Below are 21134 nucleotides of genomic sequence, written 5' to 3' on the forward strand. Positions count from 1 at the left end.
TCCCCATGATAGGTATCGCCATTGTGAAGTGGTTTTGTTTTTCCAAAATCGAAAATCCGGTCCCGACGAGGCGGCTGTGCCCTTTGCAGAACTCTCGCCGGGTCTAGACATTGGTGTGACCAAGATGATGGTCTTTGTCCTGTTGAAGAGGCCCATGCATATCATGCGCGGGATGGCCTGTTTCCCAATCCAGTTCAAAATCAAAGCAAACATACAAACGCGTTTAAAAATGGCGAAGAATATTCTTGTCGAAAAAGGAGAAGCGTATTCGATTTGGTGTGGCTTAGCTTTGCAAACCAATTAGCTGGAGCATCGAGCCGGGTGTTCATTAAGTTACGACAGGCTCAGATTTGATGCCCTGCAACATCGAATGGGCGTGTTGCGGTGACAATTCGGTGTCACCTTCGGGAATACGATCCAAGATGCCTAGCGACTGAGGTGCTCCGGATTTTGCAAGCTGGTGCTGCTGGAGTCGCAATTTCTCCGTCAACCTCAACATCACCGCGTAGTCCGTTTGGTCCAACAGGGCTCCCCCATTGGTACTTTGGATGTAACTCAGCAAAGTGTCCGCAGCCTTCCGAGCATCCTCTTGTGTCGGGGAAGTCGGGGAAGATCCAGCTGGAGTTGTGGCTGATCGGCCCGCCATGCTGCTGTTGCTACTGCTGTGATGCAGGTGCGGCGATGAAGTAATAGCGGTATCCAAGCCAAAGTGGGGTGCTGCCATTTCGTGAACCGGCGATTCCAACGCGGACGAAGGTGCCGTGGACGCCGGATGGTACTTGGGAGTCATGGGCTCTGCTGTCGCGGCCTGATTCATGTACTCTAGGTCGAGAGTGGGAAAGGTCTGGCTCCTTGGCCTCTGGAAGTTTGAAGCGGCCCCTCCATGCAGTTGACGGGATGAGTCGCTGGGGAGGAATTGACCAGCGTTAGGGTCAGGGGAGAACGTGAACGTAGCCGTGGGACTCATCGCGCTTCCCGAAAAGGACGAATTTCCTGCGTCAGTCAACGCACTGTTGAGAGAGGTTGTGCTCTGCGAGTTGGTGTGTTTGTAGGCGCCGCCATCCCCATACCCGACGAAACCGAGACCGTGTACGGCGTCTTCATCACTCCTGTCAGCCGACAGTGGAGATGGGTGTCCTGTTGGCGACGCCGGTGAGATACCAGATGCCCCAAGAGACGGAGACCCAGATAGTTTCGCGTGGTCCGTGATGTTCGTTTCCGATGCTCTTCGCAGGAGCTTTCCCGAAACCAGAATGTTCCTCTGCTTGAATCTCTCCAACCAAGTGGTGTTGATCGACTTCATCTGGCTAGCTTCAGGTCCGCCGTTGGTAGTCCGAGAGAAGTGCTTTGCTTGGTCGAGAATCTCGTCGTCACTGGGGGCTAATCCAGCTTGTTGCTGTCTCCTGACCCACGCCGCAACAGCTCGATCGATATCTGGAAACTTGCCCTTGGTATGACGCCTGCCAGCGGGAGACTGACTCCTGTCCGCCTCCGGGTTTAGGTACTTCTCCTTGTTGCGTAGGACTTTGGATACGGTGCTGAGATGTCAAGGTTAGAAAATTCAACGCACTCTTCATGCTCATGCTAGAACCCACCTTCGTTCAACGCCAAACATGGCGCCGATGTCCGTCTGCTTCACATTGGGATGTTCAGCAGCATACTGACACATTTTTTTTCGGTCGTCGTCGGTCAATACTCTTCGTTGTTGCGGCTGCGGGCCATTTGTCAGCCGTGTAGGCCTGGGAGGTGCTGGGGCAACGATGGGTGCCATTCCCAAGGGAGGTGCCGAATAGCTATTGGGGTTGGTTAACATGCTAGGCCACGTTGGTTGAGAAGGTATCATGAGCATTGGTAGCTGGGCATGAGATTGTTGTTGATGAGACTGCATCGGCTGCAGAGGAGCCGGCGGAGGCGGCATTCTGCCAATTGATTCGGACGGCAATCCATGGCTGACTGCTGGCATGAAAGTGAAGCCTCCGAAATCCGAGATGCTGTTCTGATGGCCGTACGGACTCATGTCTCCCCAACTCTCGGCGCCGAAAGATGTGTGGTTGTGAACCATGTGGGTGTCTTCGTCTTGGGTTAGGTGGCTGTCCTGGTCCATGGTGGCAGTCCCCACGATGGAGTTGTTCATTGCTTATATAACTATTAGATCTGTTTTCGATCCCAGGAAGCCAACTCAGCAACACTCAAAACGAGAATTCCTGGCTGGCCTGTAGTCGTGTAGTCCAGGTTCCACGTTGGTGATTGCAAGGAGGGGATCGCGTTGATGGCTTCGCCTTGACTGATGGAAAGATACTCGGGCCAAGGGTGGAGATCGAGGGTCCCGATAGATATTGGAGGGTTTGGCTTCAAGAAAGGAAGACAGCATGCATGACCGAGGTGGCCAATTGGTCCCTGAAGGCGCGGCGTGCAGGCGGTCTGCTTTGTAGGTCAAGAAGCCCTGGGCCTCAGGGTGACTTGGATGCAAGTGCGTTGCAAGCTGCAGAGAGGTGTCGGGGTCAACGTCGTCTTCGAGTTAAACTGACCAGCTAGACGTGTGCCTTTCTGTAGGTCTATTCAACGAGATGTGCCAGTCTTGTGTGCGGTTTTTGGAGTTGGAGTTTGAGGTCGTGCTTAAACTGCGGGTGCAACAGCAACAGTCCTTTCTTGTCGCGGCAACCACCCAGTTGGTCCTTTGCCGTATCAAGAACCCCCGACTTGTCCCCGAATTGTGACTCAGGGGGTCTCCCAACCGTATCGCTTTTTGATGCCTAGGTAAACCGTTGCCCAGTTGGTGTGACAGCGCGTTGCGAATTGGTCGCTTCTGACGATGGCACGCCTCTCAACAACAAACTGAAAATGAGAGGAAAGATGGATGACCAAATGTTGAAAAAGCTGCTCCAGGGAAGAAGGCTTGTCTGTCTATTCGGTCAGCCAGTCGAGGGCGAAAGCGAACGAGCCTGACAGGACTGGAAAATCGGATCGGGCCACTCAGAAGGGGAGAATTATACAGCGGTATGCTGCAAGAATCAGACGCCGCGACGCACGAGGCAAGGCTTGAAGAGCAGAGCTAGCAGATTATGGTTGGGGTAGGCGGGCTTGATCAGATAGTAATACTATCAGGCGCACGGCAGGATGGAGGTTGTGTCGGCGGCGGTGGGCCGCAGTGTACATATGTAGAAGCTATGCAGGCAGAGACGGCGGCGGATGCTTCCCATGCAAATACCGGCAAGGGTTTGGGGTGTGTGTGTCTCGTCTTCTCCTGGGGGTGTGGTGGGTATGATTGAATCTAAGTAGAGCCGGGGTCTCGACTCGGCCCCTCGGGGGTGTGTGTGTGTGTGTGTGTGTGGCAGCAGACCTTGCGAAGGATAAGATGGAGTTCTGTCTGTACCAGCACTGCGGCGTGAATGGTCGCTTCGGGACGATAAATGAGAAGAGTAGACACGCGCAAGGTCGGCCAGGTGAAAGTGTGGTTGATGAGCGATGTGTTGATCAAGACCAGAATGCAAGTGCAACTTATCCGTCAGAAGAAAGCGCCCGGCAACGAGAGCAGCTGTGATAGGCCTAAAAGAATGGTAAAGCCGCAAAGATGCGACGTTAGGACTCGAGTACAGCACAGTCTTATGCATGAAGCATCATGATATTGGCAGGGGACGAGACAGAGCAGAATGAAGAATGGGTTCCGTGAGGGGAGTAACGAGACCTTTGCAACCGGCAGAACTGAACAAGAGAAAAAATGGGACGGGACAAATGCCGTAGAACTGAGTTCCAGATACCTGGGGAACGATTGTTGATGTTGACGAGGTTGCGTATCTTGTGCGATGGTGTGAGTGTTTTCATCGATGAAGACATCATAGTCGGCCTAGAATTCATGTCTAGACCACTGACAACCGCCACGGCTAGGGAATTGAGGAGGAGCTAAAAGAAGCCACAGGCTCAATTTGTCTCCGTTGCCGCATGGGAAGAAACGACGGACCATCTAGAAAACGCTGTTGACGGGAATGGGACAAGCCACACACAGACACTAGTTGGGATGCTGATTTGCTTCCGTCTCGTCTCGTCTCGTCTCGTCCTATAGCGCCTCGTCTAGACCTGGCCTCGCCTCGCCTTCGCTGATGTCTTATTCCCCCAACGCTGGCTGGTAGGCGAACGGCTACTAGCCACTCGGGGTAAGAAATGCTTCCCTCTTTTGCCTCTGGCCATGTTCTTGGCCCTCGGGTTGTGGAGCAGAGTCTGTCGGCTTCCTGCGAGATGATGACAGCCGATGGCACGGATGGCCCGATGGTGCGGATTAGGAAGATTCTGTAGGAAAAACCGAATTGGTATCACCCAGGAATTCAATGGCAGACAACAGTGAGTCTGGAGCCGAGGGATGGGAAGAAAAAAGAAAGGTAGAAAGCGAGATGTTACAGAAAACGGTTGCTTGGATGCTCAATAATCAGGCAAAGCCGCGTCTGGGTCGAGAAACGGAAGAATCGCGCGCCAATTAGCTGACCTGAGGACCTGCTTTGCGCTGAGATTACCACCCACACGACACGCACACACATACACGTACTGTGTAATATGCTCACCGGAGCAGTGGCCGGAGAGACGATGGGAGGTTTGGATCCAAAGACGGACGGAGCATTTGCACCCTTGACGGGCTGTGCTTGCGTGAGAGCGAGATCGGGTTAGTTGGGGTCGGGGTCTAGACGAGGAGGGCGCGTTCATGGCTTGCTCGCCGCAGTATTCGTACATGGTGTGACGGGAGGTTCCTCTCCTCTCCTCTCACCTCTCCGCCCGCGATGGGTACGGAGTAATACTGGCGAGTGTTGCTCCGACAAGGGTTTTGATTAAGCAGAGGGGATAGAGTCTAGAGATTGAAGGGGATGTTGCCGGTACAAGGCGTTACGTTAGTGTGGGCGATGGCCGGTGGACGGATCATTCCAATGTGAAAAGTGAGTAGGACGAGACGAGACGGAGACGAGACATGGAGACATGGAGACATGTCGAAGCAAATGAAAAAGGGTGATGGATGAGCCCGTGTCCATCTCTACCTTGAGGTAGAGAAGAACCTGTTCCCAAGGGTAAAGGTTAGGCAGGGTAGGTACGGATAGCTGCCAAACGTCAACCGAAGGCAGCTTGCTTACCTTAGGTACCTAGGTACCTTATGGAGCAAATCTAGGTGCCCGACAGGTAACGGTACTTGCATTCCTCGCTTACGCTCCATACCAGTGCCGTGTATCTCGGAGTACTGAACTTGGATAACGTGCCTGCTTCAGCACGCAAGTGATTCAGTCTCGAAGTCGACCTGAGTTGAACGGGCGACATGGAAGGAAACGACGTGGACGGATACGGACGCCAAAGGAGAGGAAGGAAACAACGTCGTCCCATCTTGGGCAGTGGACCGGCGGGCGGGCGTTGACTGGCTCACCCGTCCTTTCCCTGCCCCATCACAAGCCCTAAGGACGCACGGGGCAGGGATGTCTGGGCAGGGGGAAAGGGAGCGGAGAGCAGGAGCAAGAGGTGCACTGTGAACTCTGCAATCCTTGCTTCCCATCTCGAGGTCCAGCAAGAGACAACCACAACCTACGGGAAGGCTTCTTAACCTCAAGACGGACCCCACTTTAAGCATCCTGTTCCACCTTTTACCGCCGTCGTCCGTACCTTCCCCGAATGGACGAGCTTCTAATAGTGGAGGGCAAGATGGGCGAAAGACTACATAGTACCTATCTGTGCGGACTGTACCTCCCTTGGGTGACTAGGTAGGGACCTGAGCGGAGAGCAGCAAGAAAGAGAGAGAGAGAGAGAGAGAGAGAGAGAGAAAGAGAGAAAAAGCAATTAGAAAGTGATGAACCACCAAGGTCCCGTCCCGTCCCTGCCTTTCTATGACACCCCCGGCCGGCCAGCTACCTAGCTCATGAGGGGTTGTCTTTTGCTTCTGTTGCTTCCCATAGGGCCATCGATGCCCAATCCTCCTTCATTGCGACTCATGAAGCCCCGCGCCTTCCCTCGCCTGGCTCGTCTCCTCCCAATTTGCAACAAGCATCCTCTACCTTCCTTACCTTACTCAGACGTCGTCGCAGGGGCATCGACAACGAGCCAGTAACAGTCTCATTTGCACCTCAAAGACCCTGACTGGGTCGGCGCTCCAACTTTCTTACCTTCCCGCTGCCTTAGTCCCTCGGCACGGTACACTTCTATTCGACAGCTCGGCCACCTGCCTCCACGTCTCCAGCCGCTCTTACCCAACTACGCTACCTACAATGACCTGCCAGAAACACATCCACTCAACGGCTTCATCATCTGACACTCCCGCCACGGGTACCATTCTGACCGACAGTTCGTTATACCCTCGACTAGCTATTCATCGACCGATACGAGACCTGGAGACCAAGAGTCTGCGCGAATAGTACACCAAGAGGCGCCTTTCTCACCACATGAGCCCCCGATCGCGCCTTGTACACGCCACGACCTAGCTGTATAGGTAGTCTTCTGTCTCCCTCGCATCGATACAGTGTGCGCCTAACTCGGCACGTCGCACGCCAAACGCCAGTCTTCCTAGCCAGTGCCTTTCCCCTCTTGCTGTCGCCCTCCTCCAAATCCCATCCCCGATATGCAACGCCTCGTGGATACATCGCCCCGGCCCTGCCACGCCAACTTGGTTGTCTCCGGTCCGTCCAAGCTGTCAAGCGATCGACTGTTGCTACGAGAAATAGCCCGCCGGCGACCTGACCCATCCCTGTCTGGCATTGTCAGGGGGAAGGGGTGCAGCGGCCAGCCCCAACGTCCCACCCTTCTCTGAGCCGTTCAAAGCGACCATTGAGCATCGGGGAGGGGGTGTGGTTTGATAGACATAGAACCTCTTGCGGATATCCGGTCGTTCGCTCGCGGACTGCAGTCGCTTTCCAAGCAACACTCGGGTCCTTGTCAGCAAGCATCGAAATAGCGTGCCATTTTGTCAGCCTCGGTCTGTTCAAATCAAGTCAACCGGGTCTTGCCAGCATAAACGGCTGCCTGCGGCAGTTTATGGCGATCAATGCATTCGACCACAGGGGCCTCCTCAGTCGGGTCCAATTCCTTCAAATCACTTCCTTTCAAATCCCTTTGTGAGCGCTCAAATCCTACCGAAATTCCGACGTCAAACGAGCCAAGGTCTGCCGAACGCTTTGATCTCGAATTTCAAGTTTGATATGCGACATCAATGGCAGTCTATTGAGCCGTGCTGCTACTTGGTCTTGAACTAAGACCTACTCGAACTACTTTAACGCACTCGCCACGACATCGCGAAGGCCGTTTCCGACAACGACAAGGACTCCTCGCGATGCAATTCAACATTCATAGAATTGGCATCCACCATCGTCACACTCATCATGGAGCGGCGTCCAACAATTAACACCCCTAGTTGGACGGCCAGACGATCGCGATGGGCGCCTCCGCTTCATCTTTCAACGCTGCACGGAATTCTCTGTTTTAATTATGGCTTGTTGTACTCGGTTAGATTGTCGGTCCATGCCGTTCCTCTTGTGGCCCGCCTCCCAACCAGCTGAGCCTGCCGCGGTCAAGCGGTTTGGGAATCGCGTCGATTCACTTTTGATACATCTGGCTAGCTCATCATGGAATAGACCTCTAGACTCATTTCGGAGCCAATGGGGCATGAACAGGGTATATTCGCCAAAACCCGGTCAACTTGTACGAGGTACGAGGTATTCGACTCTATGGCTATCTAGATAGCTCCGGCTCCATAATCACCTTTGGAGCCGTCACAAGACTTGACATTGCAGTCAGAAGACAAGCGCAGGCGCCATTCCGGCCTAGGGATCCAAGAGTTGACGGAGGATTGTTGACCAACAGCAGCGCTGAAATCGTTTTCGGCATTTTCATTGGACATAATTTCCGGATTCATCACCAGCTCCGTACTGGTCATTGGACGGAAAAGATTCTTTGCACAGGAGGCGGTCCTAGCGAGGCCATTTTGAGGCCCGGACTGATTCCTAGTTGGTCAGATGGTCGCCTACGAGGACTTCCTGAATCGTGGATCCTTTTCTGAAAAGCTCTGTTGCACGGAGGGTCTGGCCAAGCCTCGATGGCGACGCAATGGCACAAGAGTGAATGCTTCAACGAGGAGGAGAGCATGGCCGGAGGATACTACTGCGATTGGGGCATAGGCCAGGGTTGATCCAGGGTCGACCAGCATCCACCCGCTTTGGCCCACAACGTACGCCGTTCTCAATATGAAGCGGGCCTTGCCGGCGGTATCCTGGGCCAGGCTGAGTTGATGCCACGGCACCCCAACTCAACCCTCACCCGAAGCAGTATCTGATCGCTCTCACAGTAGCTTCGCATCAGTCATGAAAAAGGCCTCTCATTTTACGACAACGTTGGGCAATCAACATGCATAATGATGATGAGCGGACCGGGTAATAGACTACAGAGGGAAAAAGGCTGATTCGGAGACCCATTTACTCCGTCGTTCCCTTGGCACCTTCCCGCCGCTAGGTAGGGTAAGGGTTTTCCATGAGTCCATGACTGACGTGTCTTAGCCAGACTAACGATATTACTGATCCCCATGGATGCTATGCTATCACGGCAATGAGAGTAGTCCGCCCGCCAACTTTAATTCAGAAGTTGTCGGATACGAGGAAGCATCTCAAGTCCTTGTATCTGTACTCGCCTCATCAGCGGCTGTCAGACATGGCTAATCATATTTAGCTGCCCTACCTTGTCAAGGTACCAGGAATTCACAACCAAGCCATTGTTTCAAGCCATGAGGAGCTCGGGCTTTGGGAATTTAGCCAGACACGCGGACTCCCGTTTGGCAGAGCGGAATGACCGCATCCACGTTGTCATGTCTCGAATGACATGGTGGGCAAGATGCCAGCCGACCATCGCTCTCCTCGATGAACGCTCCAGCGACTGGTCCTTTGGCAGACTACCCCCGACCAAGGCTACATCTGGTCCACATGGAATACCTATGCTTGCTATGTATGCACGAACGAGACGTTTGGTTCCAACTCAGCTTTTGGAGCAGCCCTCTGCGAAAAGATGAAAGCTGCGTCAGTGCTCGGGTGGAGTGCAGCTTGCTTGTTCCCGAACCCTCCCCCAAACCCGCTGGAACTGACCGGGCTGGTCGACTCATGTCGCCTTGGAGCAAGCAGGGGATGGGCAGCACGAGCAACATTGCAGCGCAGCATCCGCCGCCGCCGCCGCCGTCTGTGTTGCCCCTGCGCCTGCTTACCCTTGCAGCCGTTCTCCCGTGGTCTGTGTCCTATCGCCCGTCGTTCGCCTCATCTGTATTTGATGCAAGGTACGGATACACTCATCTGCCCGTAGGTGATCTCGACTCGAAGTCGAGATGTTGGGGCCAAGATCGCTGGATCGATTTTGACTGTTAACAAACTCCGCAAATCGTCCTTCCCTTGCTTCGCATATCGCGGACTAGGACCCGGGACCCTTCGTCCAGGCTCTTCCCATCCGTCCTCCTCTTAGGGTAAGATGAGATGAGATGAGATCACGGCTCGCTGCGAGCGCCGCGGACGACCCACCACTAACTAGCACATGCCGCCCAGCAATAGCAAACAAAAACCGGGACTTGTGAGAGGAAGGGTAGATAAAAATGACCACGAGACGTGGGCGGTAAGGAAAGCCTCATGAAAAGCAGGCGGACGAGAGGATGATTTCTGACTGGTGTTCAAGTCTCCCTCCCCTCTTTTTCTGATTTTGCAGAGGGAAAACAGGTCCGTGGCTGCTGCCATTCCGCCAGACACGTTTCTCATCGGGGAATTGCAGTGAAGTGCATCGCGCCAGTAGTGCCGAGTCCGTCTAGAGACAAGCGTCAGCAGCATCAGCAGTAGCAGCAGCAGGGGCGGGATGAGAGGGCAGAAAAAAAGGCGGACTCATGAAGAGCAGCGTGGCAGGAGAGAAGAAAAGGGTGTCGTCTTAGCTCTGCTTTAAGCGCCGACGTTGCCCCCGATCCAGGGAGTCCCCCGTCTGGCTCACCCACACACCCGCCCGCCATCCCCCACCCCTCCTCGGCCCCATACACTTCGAGAAAGAGGAGGAGAACGACGTGTGTGTGCGTGCGCGGAAGCTGCATGCTGTTTTCACTCTCTTGCTCTCTTTCTATCCGTCTCTCTCTGTCTCTCTTTCCGCCCACCACCCTTCGGTTGCTTTAGCGCGCGGAGTCAAGTAAGCTGGGAAAGGAGATACACGCCCAGTACGAGCACATGCGCTGGGCCCTTTTGCGGAAGAAGAATATGCAACCTACGCTTCTCCTGGGAGCATTGCGGCCGCAGGACCAGAGGCCCTCGGCTATGCAGGTTCGCCCACGATTTGGCTTCGTGACTGTTTTTTTTTTTTTTTTTTTTTTTTTTTTTTTTGTGTTTTCGCGCGCTTTGGGGGGTGGTGGCGGGTGGGGGAGGGGGTTGTGATGGGGGGTGCGGGTTTCCACACCCTCCACTTTAAAAATAAATTTTTTTTTTTTTTTTTTTTTTTTTTTTTGGGTGCTGCGCGAACTTTAGGTGGTGGCGGCGTGTGGGGTAAGGGATTGAGACGCGGGGGCCGGCTTTCCAACTGCTACAGTGTACAAGTAAGATCTCTCTGTCTCTTTCTCTCCCGCAACAGCATCGACGACGAGGGCAACAATGGTGGTACTCGCGCGAGGCTGCTAACAAAAAGCCACGCGGTATTTCCACACAGATTGGGGACAGGAGTTTGTTTTTTAAGTTTTTTATTTTATTTTATAGTTTTCTTTTTGGCTGTCTGTCAGGCACGCGCCGCCCGGCCGCCAGCTTTAGTGCCCGACGGACGAACTGGACGGGCCCATCCAATCTCATCCAGTCCACGTCACACACAATGAAATGCCATGATACAACGTTCCATTCTCTCAGGAGAGAAGAAACGAATTGGAGAAGGAAAAAAGAACGTGGCGATATTGTCTTCTGCCAGAAGCCGTTTTGATTTGAGACAAGAACCTTTTTTTTTTTTTTTGGCAAGCCGGAACTCCCGTATTCACCCTTTTCTCACTTCTCCCTTCTTCTCTCCTCTCCTCTGATTCTGATTCTATCATGCAATAGCATGATATAGACGCTTGCCTGGCTTTGGAAACCAACGTTGCCCTGATTCCCCCCGCCGTCACCTCCACCCTCCTCTTCGTCTATGCCCCCCCTCCCCCGCCATCGAATCTCAGCGGCAAACACAGGGCAGGCAGATAGATACCTTGACGCCGCCATCAAAGGGACCCTTCGCGACTGACTGCTTGCGGCCATATACACACACATCCCATGGCTCGGTAAGAGTAACAGCAGGAAGTAGTGTAGGCAGCAAACAAATCCACACACACACACACACACACACACTCTGTCAGCCTCGTTCCTGGAAAGCCGCCCCCTTAGAGTTCAACAGTGGCATTATTCCCGGCCTTGACTTAAGCTTACGCGCGTAAGATGGGGTGTTGGCTTTTCCCTTTGGTTCAATGTTCACTTTGAAAGAAGAGTAGTGTGAGAGGGTTTTTTTGAGTTCGCACACGATGCCATGGAATCGGTACTCAAATGAGATCGCGGTAACGTGGAGGGTGGGAATCGCTGGGGAGGGGAGGGTAAGATGGCGGAGGAAAGGGGCAAGTGGCTTGAATTCTGTTTTTCTCCTCCTCCCACCAAAGGAGGGGGGACGGTGACCCGGGCCGGGCTGGGCTGGGGCTTGTTCTCCTGGCCAGACAGGCATGGGGCGGCGGGCAACATGACGACAAACGGCCGCCATGCGCCGCCGAGTTTTAGCTTGTCGCCGCGTTCGTCAGCGCTTGACGATTGTGACTATGGGTAGTTTGAGATATTAGCTCCGTTGTTTGCTTCCTAACCGACTCACTCGACTGCGCTTTCCCCGCCGGCTGTTCCATTCAACTTCCTTGCCGATGCAGTTGGCTCGCGGCGGGAGATACGCAGGTAGGTTGTAGATGATGACGACGGATGGGGGGGAGGTGTTATTTGACAAAAGATGAAAACGTACCGATATCCTCGTCGGCTAGCTCGTGGGAGAGACCGACGCGCTGAGGTTGATGCTTTACGGACTTGCCGTACACGATGGCGGTCTTGAACTGTTCAAGAATGCTCCTGTGGATTTGGTTACACTAGATGAGAAAGAAAAGCATCGGTCAGTACGAACAGAACGAGCAAAAGCAACACACGCTCTTGCCCTTCGCACCCCTTGTTGTGGGAAAAAACAAGGTTCTCTCGGGACAGAAACGCTGCGTCAGGAGGATCAATACTCACGAAGTCTTCGACCGTGCACCTGTTTGAACGTAGCACGACGGGCTGAGAATAGTCTGGCAGTTTGCCCTTGGGCTTCGTATAAACACGAACGAGCTTCAGCTTGTCCCACCTGTACGGCGAGGAAAATCAAAACGTTAGCCCTGTCTTCTAAGCGAATTTTATGAGGAGCAGGTTTATCCTTGTTGTCGCCGACGATCGTGTCGCTCCGGGAGACAACAACCGGCCAAAGGTCCAAAGGCTTAGGAGGAATTGAGAAAAGGGGAAAAATCAGAATCCTTACATTGCCTCCATCAGCTCGTCAATGTTCCAACCCTGCTCGGAACTGATCGGCACGGCGTTGGGGATACGGTAGAGCAAGTCGAGCTCCTCGATACTAATGGCATCAATCTTGTTGAGAACGTAAATGACGGGGATGTAGTTTCTGCTCCGCGCCTCAAGGACGTCAATGAGGTCGTCAATAGTGGCATCGCAGCGGATGGCGATGTCAGCCGAGTTGATGCGGTACTCGTTCATGACGGCCTTGATCTCGTCGTGGTCGATGTGGGTGAGGGGCACGGTGCTCGTGATGTTGAGGCCGCCCTTTTCCTTCTTCTTGAAGGTGATGTTTGGCGGCGACTTGTTGATGCGGATGCCGAAGCCTTCGAGCTCCGTCTCGATGACGCGCTTGTCCGTCAGGGGCTTGTTGACGTCGAGGACGATGAAGATGAGATGGCACGTCTTCGCGACGGCAATGACCTGGCGACCACGACCGCGGCCGTCCTTGGCTCCTTCAATGATACCCGGCAAATCGATGATTTGCAGCGGCGCACCTGAGCAACGAGAAACAGATTGTCAGCCACCTGGCTTTCCATCCCTCACGCCCTCCTTTTCATTTCTCCCATTTTCCCAGACCACTCAAAAATTCAACCAACAAATCCGGCAAAGAAACGTACCGTTGTAAGTGACCTGACCCGGAACGGATGTCAACGTCGTGAACTCATACGCCGCGGCCTCGGAGTGCTGGCCCGTCAACTTGCTCATCAGAGTACTCTTTCCCACAGATGGAAACCCGATAAAGCCGATACTCGCGACACCCGTACGCGCAACGTCGAAGCCGGCACCGCCGCCGCCACCGCCGCCCGAAGGCGTCAGGAGCTCGCGCTTGAGCTTGGCGAGCTTGGCTTTCAGTTGACCCAAGTGGAAGGACGTGGCCTTGTTCTTTTGGGTCTTGGCCATCTGTTTGAAGGGGGGAGAGAGTTTTCCGTCAGTTTCTTGCTGCGCGTCGCATTTGTTTGGTTGTGTGTATGGAGAAGGGGAAGGGGTGTGTGTGTGTTCATGATGTCGCCGGGTCGAAGACCGGGGTCTGTGGATTGACTGTCCGTCGACGATGTGAAGCAAGCCTTGCGCCCATTCTACGTCACACACGTATAAAGCTTTCGAAGCCTAGACATCATCGACATCGAAGACGGGCGGGCGACAGCGGTCGCAAGGGAGTAAGGGGGTGTGTTGTAGAGGGGGAGGAGCAGTTGAACACGTACTTCGGCCTCGATATCTTTGATCTACACGAATCCATAGTTAGTCAAACTGGTTTCCTCTCGAAGAACTTGAACAGGGAAACTAGAGTTTCCACTCGTGTAAGGCTATGAAGCCTTCTGCGGGAAGAACCTTACCTTGTCAACAGTGGTCGCCATGGTTGCGGTTTTTCGTCCTCAAGACGTCCTTGTCCTGTATGGAGGGGTTCGAAATGTGTCTAGCTTTTTTCTTTTCGATGCGACGTCGACGTCCAAGGCGCGGGACCGGGTGGGGGGGGGAGGGGAAAGAATGTAGAATTTTCCGTTGCTTGCAGGAATTGGGGGTATCAAATAAGTAATGCTCGTCGTCTTTTGTCGTCGTCTACCGCTGTCCCGTTGCCCAAGTTTTGGGTTGATGGTTCTGGTAGTTGGTGATTGTGGTTGTGCACCTGGCGGTGGTGGTGGTGGGTTTTGGGGTGCAAAATGGCGGGGACACTGGCACCTTGGGCGAAAAGGATACTGCACATGAAATTTTAGCGGGGTCCGACGGACAAACACCGTTTTCATTGGCTTGATAGGTTTTCGAGTACAGTGATGTCAGAAACCTGAATCATCCAATCAAAAGTCTTCATCCCCTTAAGTAAGGCTGACCGGCACTCGCTTTCGTCAAGGGCTGCACTTTACGCTGAGCGATAATTCTCAAACTCAAAGCACAAGGCGATGGCAATGATGAGACGGCATTTTGGATATGTTGTTTCCGTTATTTACCTTCTCTGCCCCTAGGTACCGTCCCAACCAGCAATGCCTCCTAGGCTCCCAAGCTCCTATTCCTCAGCTCCCAGCCATGTTAGTCGTGGCCATTCCATCCGTACTTCATCAACTACCCACATGCAACAGCTGGTTCTTGCGCCTTTTGGACACTGACTTGACAAACTCTTGTTCGTCGACAGAGTGAGCCCACAAGGACCCAGGAAAACTTACGTCGTGTCGTCGACGACAAACCGGCGTAACCCAAATGCCTTTAGCATCCACCAGGCAAAAGGTCGGAGCCAAGCGATTCTCTACATCGTTGGAATCGAAAGGCAAATGAATAGAGGGCATGGAGACAGCTGGTTCCCATCTTCAGACTGCAAATGGAGTTTGCTTTGGGCTTCCATCGGTACTCGGTGTGTAACGCCCGGAGGTTGCTGCAGGAATGTGTATATGTGTATATTAAAATAGTGATTCGTTTGATCTACTTGTGATCCAACTCGACTCAGTTGGTGCTCGGGGCTGAGACGCCATTAACGCCATTAGGTACAAGTTTCGGTTCGGGCACCACTGGCGCAATAGCGGAGGCTGCCGGCTGGACATCACTGACGGATTCGGCCGCTGCTTCTGTGACATTCGACTGGCTCCGTGGCGACAAGTGTCCGCCGTTGGGCATCGTCTGAGTTCTTGTGCCGTTCAAAAGGAAATCAAGCCCTTGCTCTTTGCACACGCGGGCATAATCGGGGTCGCCGGGGAAAACCTGCTGCAATCCCTTTCGAGGGACCCGCTTCTCGGGAAAGGGTGTGCTGCTTGTGGCAGAAAGTCCAGGCATCTGCTCCTCGACCATGACACCCTTGATATAGTATTTGTTTCTCGGCGCGAATCCGAGGAATCGATCGGCGTCAGGATCTTGTTTCCACTTCTGCGGGACTTGCCATCCGTAGAGTTGGCCTTCATTGTCTGGGAGCTCACGATACTCGACGCTCATCTTGAGATCCCGGATATGTGGTACGTCCGGAGCAATCAACATCAAGTCCGATACCTGTATATTGACTCAGCCCAGTAACCATTGATGCCGCACAGATTGAAAACGTACCTTGACAAAGAACATGTCCATCTTCAAGAACTTCTCACGCGCCTCGCCACGGAGCTTCTCCTTTAAGCGAAAGCTCATCTTGAAGGGATCCTCGCCTTCTCCGTAATAATCTGGCAGACCAGCTCCAAGCTCGTAGAGGTTCTCTTTGAGCAAGGCGTAACAATCCGACTCGAGTCTCCAGATGACCTTTTTAGCGAGGTCGGACACGGGAACATGTTCCCAAGCCGGATCTGACATTTGTTAGTGACCAGCGACTGGAGAAACCATTCAAACACCTACATCGTGACAAAGTGAGGTCCTTCTCCCCGAGGAGCAGCGCAACATGGGTGTTTAGCACCCACTGCTCTCTGCCGTCTGCCGTGCTGTTTGCTTGTGGACGAATAGTGTCGAAACGCACGCCTTGCATATGCTTGAACTTTGCCGCGTATTCCGAGGTCTTGGGGTTCGGGCAACCGTCTAGCCAACGCAACAGAGGAGGCAGCTTCGCCAGGCGCAGACGTTCTTGCTCCTCAAGGAGACGGCGCTGCTCAGCCTCTTTGGCGGCTCGCTTGCGCTCCATCTCCTCACGTTCAAGTCGCTCCTTGCGCTCACGCTCTTTTCGTTCCTCCTCCTCGCGAACCCGCTTGGCTTCTTCGGCAGCTTCTCGCTCGATACGTTCCTTGCGGAGCCTCTCCTTTTCTTCTCGCTGCTTCCGGGCTTCCTCTTCCTTCCTCTTCGTTTCTTCCTCTTCGCGCCGCTTCTTCTCTTCTTCCTCGCGAAGCCTTCGTTCTTCGGCCTCGCGCTCACGTTGCTTCTTCTCTTCGGCCTCGCGTCGTTGCCGCTCCTCCTCTTCTTGACGTTTCTTTTCCAGTTCGGCCTTACGCTTGCGTTCCTGCTCCTCACGCTGTCTGGCCTCTTCCTCCTCCTTCAAGCGTTTCTCTTCAGCCTCGCGTTCACGCTGTTTCTGCTCAGCTTCGCGTTTCTTCTGCTCAGCCTCTCGCTTCTTCTCTTCAGCCTCGCGTTCGCGTTGGCGGGCTTCCTCTTTCTTGCGAATTTCCTCGGCCTCGGCTTCACGGCGCTTCCTCTCTTCTTGACGCTTCTCTTCTCTTCGTCTCTCCTTCTCCTCAAGTCGCCGCTTCTCTTCGTCGCGCTCCTTCTTAATGCGCGGTTCCGCTTCTACTGTGTCCTTGACATCCGACGCATCCGGCATCTCGATATCAAAATCCTCAGATTTGACATGGATGCTAGACTTATCACTGTTACTTGATTTCCCAGATTCCCGTCTGTGACCGTCAGTATCTGCCTTGGCCTTGGCCGGCCGTCGGTCGCTATCATCATGGTCTCTCAAGCTGGACTTTGATCGAGGCGGACCGTCGCGGGGTGTTCTGTGGGGATCTTCTGGTGAAGCAGTCGATTTCGGCCGGCGCTCCTTGCCGTCAACGTCGAGCCGCCTGCGCTTCACAGGCGCTTCGCCTTCATCCTTGTCTCCCGTGCTCGAATGCGGTGGCGTGACGCTAGACCGATGCCGCTTAGACGAATTGTCACCGGATACCGAAAGTCGATCCCTGGACTCGTCCCTCTTGAGAGCTTTCGTGCGGTCATGGTACTTCTCTGACAGCGGCTCGCCCTTTGGCTTTTCGGGGTGATCGTCAACTTTTGGGTCGCGAGGGCTCGAAGGATCTTTCAACGACGAAGTAGTAGACACCATGCTCGCTCGCCGGTTCTTCTCCCTCTCGCCACGAAGCTCCCCCTTCGACACCAATTTCCGGCGTGGCTTCGCAGCCTCCCCTTCAGACGACATTGCGGCAACGTCGGACTCGGCTCGTTTCGCTGCTTTAGATGCCTGCTTCTGTGATAGAGCAGGTGAAGCCTCTCGATCTGAAACAGCGATTGTCGGTACTCGGTCCTCTTTGCGCGGTCTGCCGGGACCACGCTTCGGTGAGATTTGATCTTCGTGGAATGAATCGGCCCTACGCTTTTCTTTTGGACTTGTAATGGCTCGTCCAGAAGAAAGTTTTTTTCTTTTTTCCGGGTCCCGGGATGGACTGGAAAGGTTGCGCTTGTGCGCACGTGCTTCGTCCTTGAGTTCGTTTCGACCTTGGCGCTTCATCTCACGGTCCTGCTCCCTGTCGCGGTCCCTGTCGCGTTCCTTCTCCCGCTCGCGTCTGCCGGGGGATTTCGTCTTGGAGATATCGCGGTGTGACTTTCTGTACGCATCGTAAGATTCCTTGAGCATGTGCTCTTCGTCTTTCCAGTTGGTGCCCTGTCGACGGCGCGCGATTTCATGATACGTCTCGCCTTTGAATCGGCGAGTTGGATCAAAGTTTCCCTGATCCAAGAGCAGCCTGACGACTTTGATATTTTCCTGGCCAATCGCCGCCAACATCGGTGTCGCAAACTCGGGCGGCATGCTCGAGACTGGGGCAGGATCTGGGTTCGCTCCACCCAAAGCCAACAGCAGTTGGATGACCACTTCATGCCCACCCCGCGCAGCGGCAACCATGGCTTCAGAGTCATCACAGCCATCTTTGACCTGCAAAATCCGCGTCACAGTCTCTTCGTCGCCTTTTCCTGCAGCTTGTCGCAAGGTCTTGTCGTCCAATGACATGTACAACAGGTGGTTGCTTGTCTTATTCGCCCGTACCGTCCCGGCTCGCCGACCGCTTGCATGGGACGCAGAAGGTGCTGGCGACCTTCGAGGGCTGTCTGGACCATGAGATGACCGGCTGTCGAATTGGTCGGTAGGGTGATGATCTTCGGATGTACGTCTGCGTTCTCCTTGCCGCGACTTGGCTTCAATTAATGCGGCTCGGAAATCTTCCGCATTCTCCAAGTCGTCGCTGATTCGATCCAAGGGTTCCTCTCCGCTCAGGTTGGCTTTCCTCGGATTGACCCCCGCATTAAGCAACAACTTGACTACGCCCAAGTGACCGTTGTCGACGGCGTCTAACAATGGTGTGTCTTTGTCATAGTTGACACAATCCAGGTTGCAGCCTGCGTCGATGAGAAGCTTGACAATGTCCTCGTAGCCGTTGATTGCGGCAATCTGAAGTGGTGTGTTGCCAGCATAGTCGGCCACGTTGAGATCCTCGGGTCGCTCTCCGAGTCTTTGCTTGGCTAGATCGTACTCGCCTCGGGCACATGCCCTTGCGAGGAACGTTTGACCATGGGCGTCGAGATGTTTCTTGTGTGGTGCAATCTTGGCCGGCGACATATTTGACTCGGCGGTGGCGGGGGTGGAGAGGTTTCGCAGCTTGGAGCTCCGTGGGTGAGGGCTGCCACTGGCAGAGGATTCATCCGAGTGATAGTCTGTAGATTGCAGCGGGGGAGGAAGACGCTTCTTCTTGTAGCTCAGGCCATTAGACGAGTTTGCGGGAAGTTGTGTTGAGACGCTCCGCCTGTGGGCACGTGGGTGGTGGGGAGATACGGATCTGGTGCGTGATCCTGAGTGGACGTCGTGTTCTCTCCTAGACGAAGACGAAGACTTTGGTTCCTTGGGTAGACGAGCTCGAGCTTCGATGGTGTTGTTGTTATCCGACATGCGTTGCCGTCGAACCTTTCGATTTTCCGCCTCATCATCCGAGTCTGCCCTGGAAGCTTTGCGTTTGTGGGGAACTGTCCTGTCGATGGACTTGGCTCGGTCTTTCAGGGACAGCTTGGGGGATTTCCTACGGTCAGCACCCGTATCGGAATCGGAGTGCCCACCAGATCGACGCCTGTGGTGGGGAGGGGACGCAGGAGCCGAGCTGAGACCGCTGGAACCATCTTTACTTCTGGCGGATTGATCGTGGAGGCGCTTCTTCTTCAAGCCGAGCGAGGAGGCCGTTTCGGACAGACGGACAGGATTGGCTGTCTTTTCCTTATCGCCGTCTCTGCTAGCACTCACATCACGAATTTTCCGGGGGACCAGGGGGACTGGGAGAACAGGTGGCTCTCCATCGCTGCGGTCCTCGTGCTTTACCTTCCTCGCCTTGGAGGGTGAGTGGCCATCCTTACCAGGTAGTACGATGGTTTCGGCATCAGAGTCTCGGTCAACAGGAGCGTCGTCGGCTACGGGAGGGGCGCGGGATACGATAACGCTAGGCTTTATATCCTTGGGCAGATGAGGCGGGGATTTGATGGAATCGTCCACGTTCTTGGTAGGTTTGCTGTTGGACTCGTGGGACTCGTCAGGTTGGTGATTGCCCGGTCGCTTCTCCGCCGCAGCGACGGGCTTCGACTTGTCGGACCCGGCAGCATTCTGCGCATCCATATCATTTATCTAGAGGTCGAAAAGCTGGCCAGCACCATCCTGGCCAAAGGTCGGCCGCGAGAAAGAGGGTTGGAGACGCGGATTGAATTGATGGCGGTCGGTGGACAATTTCTCGGTCGCTCGAGATGACCCCCCTAAGAGAAGAAAGTGGCCAGGTCAGTCACGGGGGGTGCGCGCGCGCGAAAGGCGTCGGGTGTGGGTGTCGGATAGGGACGAAAGAGTAACGTATTGGATATCGGATCACGTCGAGGATGAAAGGAACAAAAAAAGACTAAGAAAGCGCCTGGCCGAGACAGAAGAATGCGTGCGAAATGGATGGAGGCGGCGGTGGTAGAGAATGCGGGAAAAGGTCCTGCTGGTGACGCTTGATGCTTCGGTTTGGCTGAAAGGTGGAAATGGGGCCGCGAGCAAGTCTTCAGAGTCAAAAAGTCTGATCGCCACCTCTTTGATTGGACCCGACCGGGGGGACTCAGGTTGCTTGAGAATACGGGACACGGTACAGCCACAACCAGCAAGAAAGAGCACCAGCCAGCATCAGGCAAGCAGGCACGCCGGCACGCAGGCACACAGCAGGCTACGAGAGTGAAGTGTGCACCTGGTGGTAGCGGCAGTGGCAGTAGCAGTGGCAGCGGCAGCCTGACGACTGAGATGGCCACACCAGCAGTCGGCACTATGTACCTACTCGAATTCGACAATTGGTACTTTTGACTGCAGCACAGTTTTGCTACATCTGCAAGTGACTGTCGTCGACAAGCACGCCGCGTCCTTAGGTAGACCAAACGACTAGAATTCCACCTGGACGTTAGCCCCGGCACCCACCTTGCTTCAGAAAGATAGAGTGAGATTGAGATAGGTAGCAGCGCCATTGTCTTTCTCTTCGCAAGCTGCAGCACCTGGTGCACCCTGGGCCACCTGACCCTGGACACACCAGCCTACGGAAATTTCCCATGGCTCCAATGCAAAACGAATCGCCCGACCCTCCAAGATTTTTTGGTTTGTTTAGTGCCTAATCCTGGCAAGACTCGTCTTCTCCCTGCTTATGGGAAACCTCCAATCTGCCCGGTGTGTGTTCTTGTTGCGACCCGAAGGGTACGTATCGAAGCCTCCAAATTCTCTGGGCCCCACCTCGGCCAATCCCAACCCCCTCCAGAGTCGCAGCAGGCTCCTCTTCCCCCTCGCCGGTCGTCGCATCTTGAATTCAAACAACGAATCACGAGCGACGTTGAAAATGGGGAGCTTTTGGAGCGGGTACCAAGCCAGCCAATCATACACTGTGGCGGATAGCATTACTCCCACTGAGAACGGACACCTTACCGTCAGTCACACTTTAGTTGTGACTA

General features: G+C 54.3%; 3 protein-coding genes across 3 annotated transcripts; all 3 read right to left on the bottom strand.

The window, feature by feature from the left end:
• Nucleotides 1-328: 328 nt before the first annotated feature.
• On the bottom strand, nucleotides 329-2134 carry CORC01_02064 (centromere binding protein B; the record flags this gene model as incomplete). The annotated part of the gene is made up of 2 exons (XM_022613716.1): nucleotides 329-1538; nucleotides 1596-2134. 2 exons carry the CDS (start codon nucleotides 2132-2134, stop codon nucleotides 329-331), a joined length of 1749 nt encoding a protein of 582 aa, XP_022479807.1.
• Nucleotides 2135-11751: 9617 nt separating this feature from the next.
• On the bottom strand, nucleotides 11752-13897 carry CORC01_02065 (TGS domain-containing protein; the record flags this gene model as incomplete). Its single annotated transcript, XM_022613717.1, has 7 exons — nucleotides 11752-11771; nucleotides 11965-12085; nucleotides 12228-12336; nucleotides 12508-13036; nucleotides 13160-13442; nucleotides 13745-13765; nucleotides 13877-13897. 7 exons carry the CDS (start codon nucleotides 13895-13897, stop codon nucleotides 11752-11754), a joined length of 1104 nt encoding a protein of 367 aa, XP_022479808.1.
• A 1075-nt stretch (nucleotides 13898-14972) lies between these two features.
• Nucleotides 14973-19794, bottom strand: CORC01_02066 (uncharacterized protein; the record flags this gene model as incomplete). Its single annotated transcript, XM_022613718.1, has 3 exons — nucleotides 14973-15509; nucleotides 15564-15793; nucleotides 15843-19794. 3 exons carry the CDS (start codon nucleotides 19792-19794, stop codon nucleotides 14973-14975), a joined length of 4719 nt encoding a protein of 1572 aa, XP_022479809.1.
• Nucleotides 19795-21134: the final 1340 nt, after the last annotated feature.

The sequence above is a fragment of the Colletotrichum orchidophilum genome, assembly GCF_001831195.1.
Source record: "Colletotrichum orchidophilum strain IMI 309357 chromosome Unknown Scaffold_11.1, whole genome shotgun sequence".
Classification (NCBI taxonomy): Eukaryota; Fungi; Ascomycota; class Sordariomycetes; order Glomerellales; family Glomerellaceae; genus Colletotrichum; species Colletotrichum orchidophilum.